Source organism: Selaginella moellendorffii, unplaced genomic scaffold (assembly GCF_000143415.4).
Source record: "Selaginella moellendorffii unplaced genomic scaffold, v1.0 SELMOscaffold_111, whole genome shotgun sequence".
NCBI lineage: Eukaryota > Viridiplantae > Streptophyta > Lycopodiopsida > Selaginellales > Selaginellaceae > Selaginella > Selaginella moellendorffii.
The window spans coordinates 112,073-121,952 of NW_003314372.1; the positions used below are offsets into that span (position 1 = coordinate 112,073).

General features: G+C 57.1%; 4 protein-coding genes across 4 annotated transcripts in view; 2 read left to right on the forward strand and 2 right to left on the reverse strand.

Annotated features, from left to right (window-relative positions):
• Positions 1 to 2,962, forward strand: part of LOC9658515 (probable LRR receptor-like serine/threonine-protein kinase IRK) — a 6,132-nt gene extending 3,170 nt beyond the window's left edge. The window contains exons 2-3 of the mRNA XM_024664537.1: positions 54 to 1,447; positions 1,509 to 2,962. Coding sequence (XP_024520305.1) covers positions 54 to 1,447; positions 1,509 to 2,955 — 2,841 coding nt within the window. The 3' untranslated portion in view covers positions 2,956 to 2,962. The remainder of the gene's footprint in view (positions 1 to 53; positions 1,448 to 1,508) is intronic.
• A 61-nt stretch (positions 2,963 to 3,023) lies between these two features.
• On the reverse strand, positions 3,024 to 5,031 carry LOC9663060 (diaminopimelate decarboxylase 2, chloroplastic). The gene is made up of 8 exons (XM_002990706.2): positions 4,508 to 5,031; positions 4,267 to 4,441; positions 4,063 to 4,212; positions 3,852 to 4,013; positions 3,609 to 3,794; positions 3,428 to 3,550; positions 3,284 to 3,373; positions 3,024 to 3,228 (listed from the first exon to the last, which is right to left on the reverse strand). Exons 1-8 carry the CDS (start codon positions 4,996 to 4,998, stop codon positions 3,148 to 3,150), a joined length of 1,458 nt encoding a protein of 485 aa, XP_002990752.2. The 5' UTR covers positions 4,999 to 5,031; the 3' UTR covers positions 3,024 to 3,147.
• A 5-nt stretch (positions 5,032 to 5,036) lies between these two features.
• LOC9658516 (pentatricopeptide repeat-containing protein At2g39620) lies at positions 5,037 to 7,935 on the reverse strand. The gene is made up of 2 exons (XM_024664532.1): positions 6,767 to 7,935; positions 5,037 to 6,708 (listed from the first exon to the last, which is right to left on the reverse strand). Exons 1-2 carry the CDS (start codon positions 7,769 to 7,771, stop codon positions 5,128 to 5,130), a joined length of 2,586 nt encoding a protein of 861 aa, XP_024520300.1. The 5' UTR covers positions 7,772 to 7,935; the 3' UTR covers positions 5,037 to 5,127.
• Positions 7,936 to 7,968: 33 nt separating this feature from the next.
• Positions 7,969 to 9,880, forward strand: part of LOC9658517 (importin subunit beta-1) — a 5,250-nt gene continuing 3,338 nt past the window's right edge. Inside the window, exon 1 of the mRNA XM_024664538.1 lies at positions 7,969 to 9,878. Within this exon, the coding sequence (XP_024520306.1) occupies positions 8,176 to 9,878 (1,703 nt within the window). The 5' untranslated portion in view covers positions 7,969 to 8,175. The remainder of the gene's footprint in view (positions 9,879 to 9,880) is intronic.

A 9,880-nucleotide genomic window follows, 5' to 3' on the forward strand; every position in this document is an offset into this window, starting at 1 on the left:
AAAAAAATAAAAAAAGGGCCCAGACGGCAGTGCAGCGTGAGCATAACCCATAGTGGTGGGTGTTGCGACCTTCTTCAAGGGCGGATCTTCACGACCCACGACGAGCGCTGGCCTCCTGGAGCGAGGATTCGGCGAGCCCGTGCAACTGGACCGGGATCCAGTGTAGCCCACAATCCGGGAGAGTCACCCAAGTCACGCTCGATGGCCTCGAGCTCTCGGGACCGCTGGGACGGGGCCTCCTCAAGCTCGACCACCTCCAGGTCCTCTCGCTCGCCAGGAACAATCTCTCGGGATCCATCTCTCCACAGATTCGCGTGCTAAAATCCTTGCGAAACCTGAGCTTAAGCCACAACGCTCTCTCGGGTCCCCTCCCTGGAGCCAGCCTCGCCAGTTTGGAGCTCCTCTCCCTCCTCGACGTCTCCCACAACTCTTTCTCCGGGAGTGTGCCACCCGAGCTCTTCGCCAATTGTTCCAAGTCCCTGAGGTACGTGTTTCTCTCCGGGAACCAGCTCGAGGGCGATCTCCCGGACTCCATCGCCAGCTGCGAGAGCTTGGAAGCTCTGGGAGCGTCCGAGAACCGGCTCTCGGGCTCCATCCCAGCCGGAGTTGGATCGCTGTCCCGGCTGGGCTCCCTCGACCTCTCGCACAACTCGTTGAGCGGGGAGATCCCTCCGGAGCTTGGCCAGTGTCAAATGCTGGTGAGCTTGGATCTGAGCTACAACCTCCTGTCCGGAGAAATCCCGTCCTTCCTCGAGAGCTTGTCTCGGCTGGAAGTTCTTCGCTTGCCTGGGAACTCTTTCTCTGGTGGCGTGCCCGAGTGGATCGTCACTGGCTTTCCGGAGCTCCAGGAGCTCAACCTCGCGGAGAACGATCTGGGAGGGACGCTGCCATCTTCCATCGGCTCCATGAAGGCGCTGCGGAGGCTCTACCTCCACAACAACAATCTCCAGGGAGCTCTTCCGCCAGCCTTGGCCGGATGCTTCAACCTCTCCACCATCGACTTGAGCAGCAACAACTTCTCCGGCGCCATCCCTGACGAGATCTTCGAGCTGGAGCTGGAAAGGTTGGCTCTCGCCATGAACAGCTTCTCTGGAGGCCTCCCCGTGGCTCTCTCGTCGTCAAACTCGTCCAGCGCTTGCAAAGTCATCCAGAGCTTGGATTTGTCGAGAAACTCTCTCGAGGGCGAGATCCCACCGCAGGTTTCCGGCTGCCAGCACTTGAGAAGCTTGAATCTGGGACAAAACGGGCTGTCGGGCAGCATTCCGGAAGAACTCGTCGCTGGACTGTCCGAGCTAAGCAGCCTCGACCTCAGCAGTAACTTCCTCACAGGATACATCCCCAGAAGCTTTGGCGGCTCTCCATCGCTGGAAACTCTCAAACTGGATGACAACGCTCTAGTTGGAATCATTCCTGAGGGGCTTGGAAACTGCTCCTCTCTGCGATACCTGTAAGTGTTCTTCGCGTTTGCCACCTAGACAGACTTTCACGTAAGTTTCTTGTCCATGCAGGGATCTCTCGCAAAACAACTTAACTGGAGGAATACCCGTCGAGCTCGCCGATCTGAGCAGCCTCCAGAGCTTGGATCTATCATCAAACCATCTCACCGGACAGATCCCAACAAGCTTCGCCCAGCTCCAAAACCTCTCGCTCTTCAACGTCTCGCACAACTCTCTCGCCGGCCCCATTCCAAGCGATGGAGCTTTTCCATTGCTAGATCCGAGCTCCTTCGCTGGAAACGCTCATCTTTGCGGTGCCTCGCTCAGCATCGACTGCCCCGCAATCCCAAAACCGATCGTCCTCAACCCAAACGCCACCACCACCCCAGACCCGATCATCTCATCTTCAGACCATCGTTCACCACCCTCGAGCAAGATCGTTCTCAGCGTCTCGGCCATCATCGCCATCTCGGCCGCCGCGGTGATAGCTCTCGGCATCGTCGTCGTCAGCCTCCTCAATCTTCGGAGCCATCCCAGGCCGCGAGCCAGCTTCTACGTCGTGGACAGCCTCCCTGGATCATCTCCCAGCGAAGATCTCGCCATTGGAAAGCTCGTCATGTTCACGGACGACTCGGACAGCCGCGACGAGGATCTCCTCCCGACCGCCCAGGCGCTGCTCAACAAGAACTCGGAGATCGGCCGAGGAGGCTTTGGAACCGTGTACAAGGCGACGCTGGCCGCGGGAAGAACAGTGGCGGTGAAGAAGCTGAGCGTTCCAGGAATGGTAGAAACGCAGGACGAGTTTGAGAAGCGCGTCCAGTTCCTCGGGAAGATCCAGCACGAGAACCTCGTCAACTTCCAGGGGTACTACTTCACTCCAAAGCTGCAGCTGCTCATCTACGACTTCGTCCCGAACGGAAACCTCCACTCCAAACTCCACGAGCAATCTGTTCTTCCGTGGGAGCTCCGCTTCAAGGTGGCGCTGGGAGCCGCGCAGGGCCTCTGCTACCTCCACCACAAGTGTCGGCCGCGGGTGATCCACTACAACTTCAAGTCGAGCAACGTTCTCCTGGACGATGGCTTCAACGCGCGGGTGTCCGACTATGGCCTGGCCAAGCTGCTTCACTCGAGGGACCGCTTCGTTGTCATGAACAAGCTCCAGAGCTCGCTGGGATACCTGGCTCCGGAGTGTGGCTGCGAGAGCTTCAAGGTGACGGAGAAGTGCGATGTCTATGGCTTCGGGGTCGTGCTGCTGGAGCTCATCACTGGGAAGCCGCCGGTGGAGTATCTCGAGAACGATGTAGTGATCCTGTGTGACTTTGTGAGATCGCTGGCGGACGATGGCAAGCCGCTGCTGTGTGTGGACCCGAAAATGGTGGTGTATCCCGAGGAGGAGGTGATGACGCTGATCAAGCTGGGGCTGGTTTGCACGTCGCCGGTGCCTGCTAACAGGCCGTCAATGACTGAGGTCGTCCAGATCTTGGAGCTCATCAAGCCGCTTGCTGATAACAGGAGCTAGTTCTTCACTACGATCGCAAAGAGCGGAGTCTAAACTTTCCTGCATGGCTGAGCTTCCGACGAGAGAAAAAAGAAGAAGTTTCACCGTTTTCCTTCGACGAGGTTACAAAGAACCGAGGTTTTTTCCACCCTTCTAGAAAGCACTCCAAAATTCTCCAGCAAAATAAGAAGCAGAAGCCGCGACTGATGGTGGTCACAGACCTTCGAAGTACCGCAAGTGATCATCAAATGTTTCCGCGTGTCTGATCTTGGTTATGGATCCGTCGTCTTCGATCTACAATTTTCATTTTTTGTCACGCATTGATAGGGAGAAACCAAAGAGGACATACCCAGTACTCTGGTGGCCGCATTTTCAAGTTGTAAGTCGATGCCATACTCATGCAGTACGCTCCGGCGTCGTGAACAACGATTCCATCGCCCTGTCGCAAGGTTTTAGATCACCACGGAAAGAAAACCTTATATGAACATCTTACTCTCTTTGGAGTTGGAAGCTCTCTATTCTTTCCCAGGAAATCGGCCGACTCACAGACAGGCCCCACAACGTCGTAAGTTTTCACTTCAGCGTCGGATCCAGCGGGAGCTACGAGCTCAATGTGCTGCGTCAAATAAAGAGTTAATAAAAAGGAAGTGAAAATGGAATGGCTGGACACTTACCTGGTACGCGTCGTATAAGCTGGGACGAATCAACTCAGACATGCTACCATCAATCACAATGAAGTTCTTGTTGCCATTAGTTTTGACCCCCGTCACGCGGTTAACCAGCGCTGCCGCGTTCGCAACGAGCGATCTTCCAGGTTCCATGATCAAAGTCAGACCTCTAGAAACCACCAGATCACGAACCTAAAGGTGCATCTTTGAGTCAATACCCTGGAATGATCTAAAGCTAGAAACAGTTACCGTGTCAACCAAATCCCTTGGTGTTGGCAGAACGGCCCCGGTATGATAATAATCGATGCCCAGACCACCTCCAATGTTGAGATACTTTAAATCAAAACCTTGAGACTTGATCTCATCCATGTACTGGACCATGAGCAATGCGGCATCCCGGAAGATATTCACCTGTGGAACGCACTTACGATAAGAGAAAGAGAAAAAATGAAATGCTTGCCTTCGTGATGGTCGAGCCTAAATGGCAGTGCGCACCAACAAGCTTCACCTCATTGGGATGCTGTTTTATCTCATCCAAAAACCACTGGAGCTTCTCGTTGCGAATGCCAAACTTGGAGTTTTTGTTGCCTGTCGCGACATAAGGATGAACCTGAAAGAAACATTGAGGCGCGAACACGCTAGATGAAATTGAAACACCACTCACTTGTGGATCAACGTCAGGATTGATGCGTAGTAAAACCCTGACGCACTTGTTGGCAATCTTCCCAGCTTCGACTATGTGAGCGAGATCAAACTCGCTATCAATGTTGACGAGCACATCGTTCTGTGCAGCAAGCACCAACTCTTCGGGAAGTTTTCCATTTCCATTAAACACGCACCTGATGAAAAAAAAGAGTTATTCCTCGAGTATGTCTTGGAAGGAAAAAGAAAATAAAAAACTTTACCTGGTGGGATCAAAGCCAGCGTGCAATGCAAGCCTAAGCTCATTTCCACTCACGAGCACAGCACCACTGCCCAAGCTCCGGAAATGCTCGAGGATTTTCACATTGTTGTTGGCCTTGATAGCATAGCCAACGATGGAGCTAATGCCCTGCAATGCCGACTGATACGCCAAGAAATTCCGGCTAAGCTGGGGCTTACTGTACAGATAGAATGGCCGCTTCTCGGGCACCGATTCCATCACGTCTTGCACCCTGCGATCCTCGCAGTAGAGGAATCCATCGCCTTTGGCCGTAAACGCCCTGGATGCCGATTCAAGCGAGCTGGATGGCTTGCTCTCGGCGCCAATACGCTCCGACACAGCCGATCTGATAGTAGTGAGCCTGCGCCGCGTCGAGAAACGCACGGCCGACCTGGAAATGCCGACGATCTCTCCCAATCCCGCGCTCTTCCCCAATGCGGCTCCAATTGGAGCTCGAGAGCTTCTCGTCGCCATCTAAACCCTAGAATAAACCCTAATCAAAGGTATCTCCGACCTTTTAAAGGTCTAGAATAGAAAAAGTTTCTCGCCAAACTAGGGCAATTAAAAAATTGGCGCCAAGAATTGGGAGGATTAGGGTTAGGGCTAGCGGGCTCCAGCGTAGATGTTAGAGAGCAATGCGTAGGCGCCCGTGCGGCCGGGCGCGATCTTCATCAGCATTTGCGCGACGCGCCTCCCTCTCTCGAAATCGCCGTGAGTTCTACACGAGCTGAGCAGCGCCATTCCATTGAAAGCCCTCTCCTCTTGGGGCGTTCGCAGCACCAGATCCTCGGCCTCGCCCAGCCATCCCGCGCGGCCCAGCAGATCGATCATACACCCGTAGTGCTCCGGCAGCGGCACAATCCCGTGGTCCTCGATCATGAGCACCATGTAATCGCAGCCTCGATCGGCGAGCCCGGCGTGGCCGCACGCCGCGATCACGCTCTGGAACGTGATCGTGTTGGCCAGGAATCCTTCGTTCTGGAGCTCCTGGAAGAGATCCAGGCTCTCGAGGAATCGGCCATTGCTCGCGTGCGCGGCGATGAGCGCGTTCCAAGAGATCGTATTGCGATGGGAGAGATTGGCGAAGATGGCGATGGAATCGGCGAGGCTGCCGCATTTCCCATACATGTTGAGGAGCGCGGTGCCCAAGAACACACCGCGATCTCTCCCACTCTCGTTGATCAGGCCGTGCACGAATCGCCCCTCGCCCAGCGAGCTCTGCCCCACAAAGCAATCCAGCATCGCCGCGAATGTGATCTCGTCTGGCCGCGATCCCTCGCCCAGCATCCGCCGGAAGAGCTCCATCGCCTCGATAGCCAGCCCCTGCGCCGCCATCGCGCCCAGCATCGCGTTCCAGGAGATCGCGCTCTTGCTCTCCAATCGATCGAAGATCTGTGATGCGCGATCCAAGAGGCCAAACTGGGCGAACATGTAGCACAGCGCGGTGCCCACGCGATCGTCGCTCTCGCAGCCACAGCCGCGGATTCGAGCCAAGATCTCCTCGCCATCACGAATGCTTCCGGCATTCGCGCAAGCGTCAACCGCCGCGACAAACGCGATGGCGTCGGGCTTGATCCTCATCTCCCGGAAGAGCTCCAGCGCCGCGGCGTGATCGCCACGATCGGAGTAGCCCCCCAGCATCGTCGTCCACAGCACCACATCCTCCTCCTTGCCTCGATCATCGCGGATCCGATCGAAGAGCTCGCGCGCTCGATCGATCCGGCCACACTTGCTATACATCCTCACGATCGCAGTGCCCAGCACGAGGTTGATCGAGAGCCCAGTCGCGATGATTCGATCGTGCGCTGCCTCTCCCTCTCGCAGCGCCGCGATCTCCCCGCAAGCATCCAGCAGCGTCGCGAAGGTGGTGGAATTTGGATCACACTGCGCCTCCAGGTCCATGGATCGGAAGAGCTGGATCGCGTCGCTGGATCGGGAATTCTGGGCGTAGCCCGCCAGCATCGCGTTCCAGGAGATTGTGTTCTTAACGTCCCCAGCCATGGAATCGAAGATCTTTCTCGCCTCGTCGACGCTGCCACACTTGCTGTACATGGTGATAAGCGCGGTGGAGAGAACTACGTCTCGATCGATCAATCGTTGCTCGGCAGCGCAGGAATGGATGGTTTTGCCTGGTCGCAGCTTGCCCAAGATCGAGCAGCCATTGAGGCTGTTGATGAAAGTCACCTGGAATTGGGTCAAACGAGAAAGTCATCACGGAAGATCAGGAAGAACACAAGCGCACCTTTTGTGGGCGAATGCCTTCCAGCTGCATTTGATCGAGGAGCTGGAGTGATTTGGTTGGGAATCCATGGTGGATGTAGGCCGCGATCATGATGTTCCAGGTGACCAAGCTCTTCTCGGGTATTCTCGCGAAAATCCGGCAGGCCTGGGCGAGATCTCCACACTTGTTATACATGTTGACGAGCGTTGACGCCACGGCCACATCGGTCTCGATCTCGTTGACCCCCGCGAAGCTCGCGTGGATGGATTTTCCCCGCTCTAGATCCAGCGTTTCGCTACACGCCGAGATCGCAACCACGAAGCTCGTCTTGTCCGGCCGCGATGATCCATCCTGTTGCATCTGCCAGAAGAGCCTCAGCGAGATCTTCCACTGCCGCTCACGATTGCAAGCCTTCATCAGCGTCGTCCAGGAAATTCCATCCTGGGACTCCATCACCGCAAAGAAATCCATGGCCTCGCGCAAGAATCCCCCGGCCGTGGCGTAGAGATTGAGGAGGGAATTGGCGAGCACGAGGTCGCCTCCAAACCCTCGCTCTGTGGCTCGGTCGAAGATCCTCCGGCCCTGGATCGCGTCTCCGAGCGCGACGCAGAGATTTACGGCCGCCGCGAAGGTGATCCTGGTGGGAAGAACCCCGCACTGCTGCATCGCATGGAAGAGATCGAGCGCCTCGCGGTGTTGCCCGCGCTGGGCAAATGCCGAGATCATCGTTGTCCATAGCCCGGCGTCGTCGAGATCGAACTGGCAGAGGAGCTGCCGCGCGTCGTAGAGACTGCCAAGCCGGAGATACATGTGAATCACATAGCTCGCCAAGAACTCGTCTCTGTCTAGCCCGTCCCTCACAAGATCGGCGTGGATCGATCGCCCTTCCACCAATCTGCGGCAATTCACGAGCTGGTGGCGGTAGAGCGTGATCGCATTCACCGATGACGCTGCTGCTGGCGCTGCGATCAAGATCCTCCCCAGGAAATACTGGCCTCCGTGAGAGAGCGACGACGCTACCGCCATAATCCCGGGCCGATCGAACGATCCGCGAGTGCGAATCACTCAGATCCTCGCCCGCGCCATCGCGATCGATCGATCGGTAGAACATTACCGCGTAGAAGGCCGCGCTCCCATTCTTCCCTGGATTTCAAAAAGATGCCCAGGCACATACCGTCATAGAGCGTAGCAGAATATCTTCAGAGCAAGCAGAATATGCCTTTTCGGCGGGATATTCTGCTAGATCTGGCCCAAAAAGGGCTCACCCAAGGCGATGGCGATGGCGCTGGAGGAGGATTGCGACAGTGGAGAGGAGGCAAGGTAATGGTGTGACACGCTAGCTAGCGGGAGATCCCGGGGGACTCTTTGATCCAGGGCAGAAAATCCGAGGAGAGGAGCGAGGGATCAAGAGAAATTTGGAGGCCGCGGCCATGGCCATGGAGGTCACCCAGGTCCTCCTCAACGCGCAATCCGCCGATGGCAGCGTCCGCAAGCTCGCCGAGGACAATCTCCGCCAGTTCCAGGACCAGAATCTCGCCGCCTTCCTCGTCTCGCTCAGCGGCGAGCTCGCCAGCGACGACAAGCCGCCCGAGAGCCGCAAGCTCGCGGGGTTGATCCTCAAGAACAGCCTCGACGCCAAGGACGCCGGGCGGCGCGCGGAGCTAGGGGACCGCTGGCTGCTGCTGGATTCCGCCGCCAGGGCACAGATCAAGGCCGCGCTGGTGGCGACGCTGGCGGCGCCAGTGGCGGAGGCGCGCCACACGGCGGCGCAAGTGATTGCAAAGGTGGCGGCGATAGAGCTCCCTCGCCAGGCGTGGCCAGAGCTCATCCCAGGCCTTCTCGCCAACGTCACGTCCTCCATGGGCGTCGCCAATGCCGCCCATCTCAAGGAGGCGACGCTGGAGACTCTGGGCTACGTGTGTGAGGCCATTTCTTCCGAGGTTCTCGCGCAGGATCAAGTAAACTCCGTGCTCACGGCGGTCGTGCAAGGTATGAACTCCTCCGAGGCGAGCAGTGAGGTGAGGCTGGCCGCCACCAACGCGCTCTACAATGCGCTCGACTTCGCGCAGACCAACTTCGACAACACGGTGGAGCGAGACTATATCATGAGGGTGGTCTGCGAGGCAACTTTGTCACCGGATTCTCGAGTCCGCAAGGCCGCGTTTGAGTGCCTGGTTTCGATCGCGTCCACGTACTACGAGAAGCTGGCGCCTTACATGAAGGATGTTTTCGCGATCACTTCCAAGGCTGTCAAGGAGGACGAGGAGTCCGTGGTGCTGCAGGCTCTCGAGTTTTGGAGCTCCATTTGCGACATAGAGATCGAGCTCTTGGACGAGTTCTCGACGACCGGGGATTCGGAGCTGTCCAACTTCCATTTCATCAGGCAGGCTCTGCCTTACCTCGTCCCGATGCTGCTGGAGACGCTGACAAAGCAGGAGGAGGGGCAGGATCAGGACGAGGACGTGTGGAACTTGGCTATGGCGGGAGGGACTTGCTTGGGACTGGTGGCCAAAGCGGTCGGGGATGATATCGTTCCGCTCGTCATGCCTTACGTGCAAGAGAACATCTCGAAGCCCGACTGGCGGTGCCGAGAGGCGGCGACTTACGCGTTTGGATCCATTCTCGAGGGACCCGGACCGGACAAGCTCGCGCCGCTCGTCACCAGCGCTCTACCATTCATGCTCAACGCCATGAAAGACGAGAACAGCCACGTCAAGGACACCACCGCGTGGACGCTGAGCCGGATCTTCGAGTTTCTTCACGGTCCCAGTGTGGATACGTCAGTGGTGAACCAGGCCAACCTCCCGTTGATCCTGTCAGTGCTGCTCGAGAGCATCAAAGACGCACCGAATGTTGCCGAGAAAGTTTGCGGGGCGATCCATGCGGTGGCTGTCGGCTACGACGATTCCTTGACGAGCACCGGTGGCAGCAATCCTCTGTCACCTTTCTTCCAGAACATCGTTCAGGCGCTCCTGGCGGCTGCCGACCGAGAGGATGCGGCGGAGACGAGGCTGAGAATCGCGGCATACGAGACTCTCAACGACGTGGTGAAGTGCTCGTCCGATGACACTGTCGCGGTCGTGGGTCAGCTGGTTCCGGTGATCATGGAGAAGCTCGGGCAGACACTCCAAATGC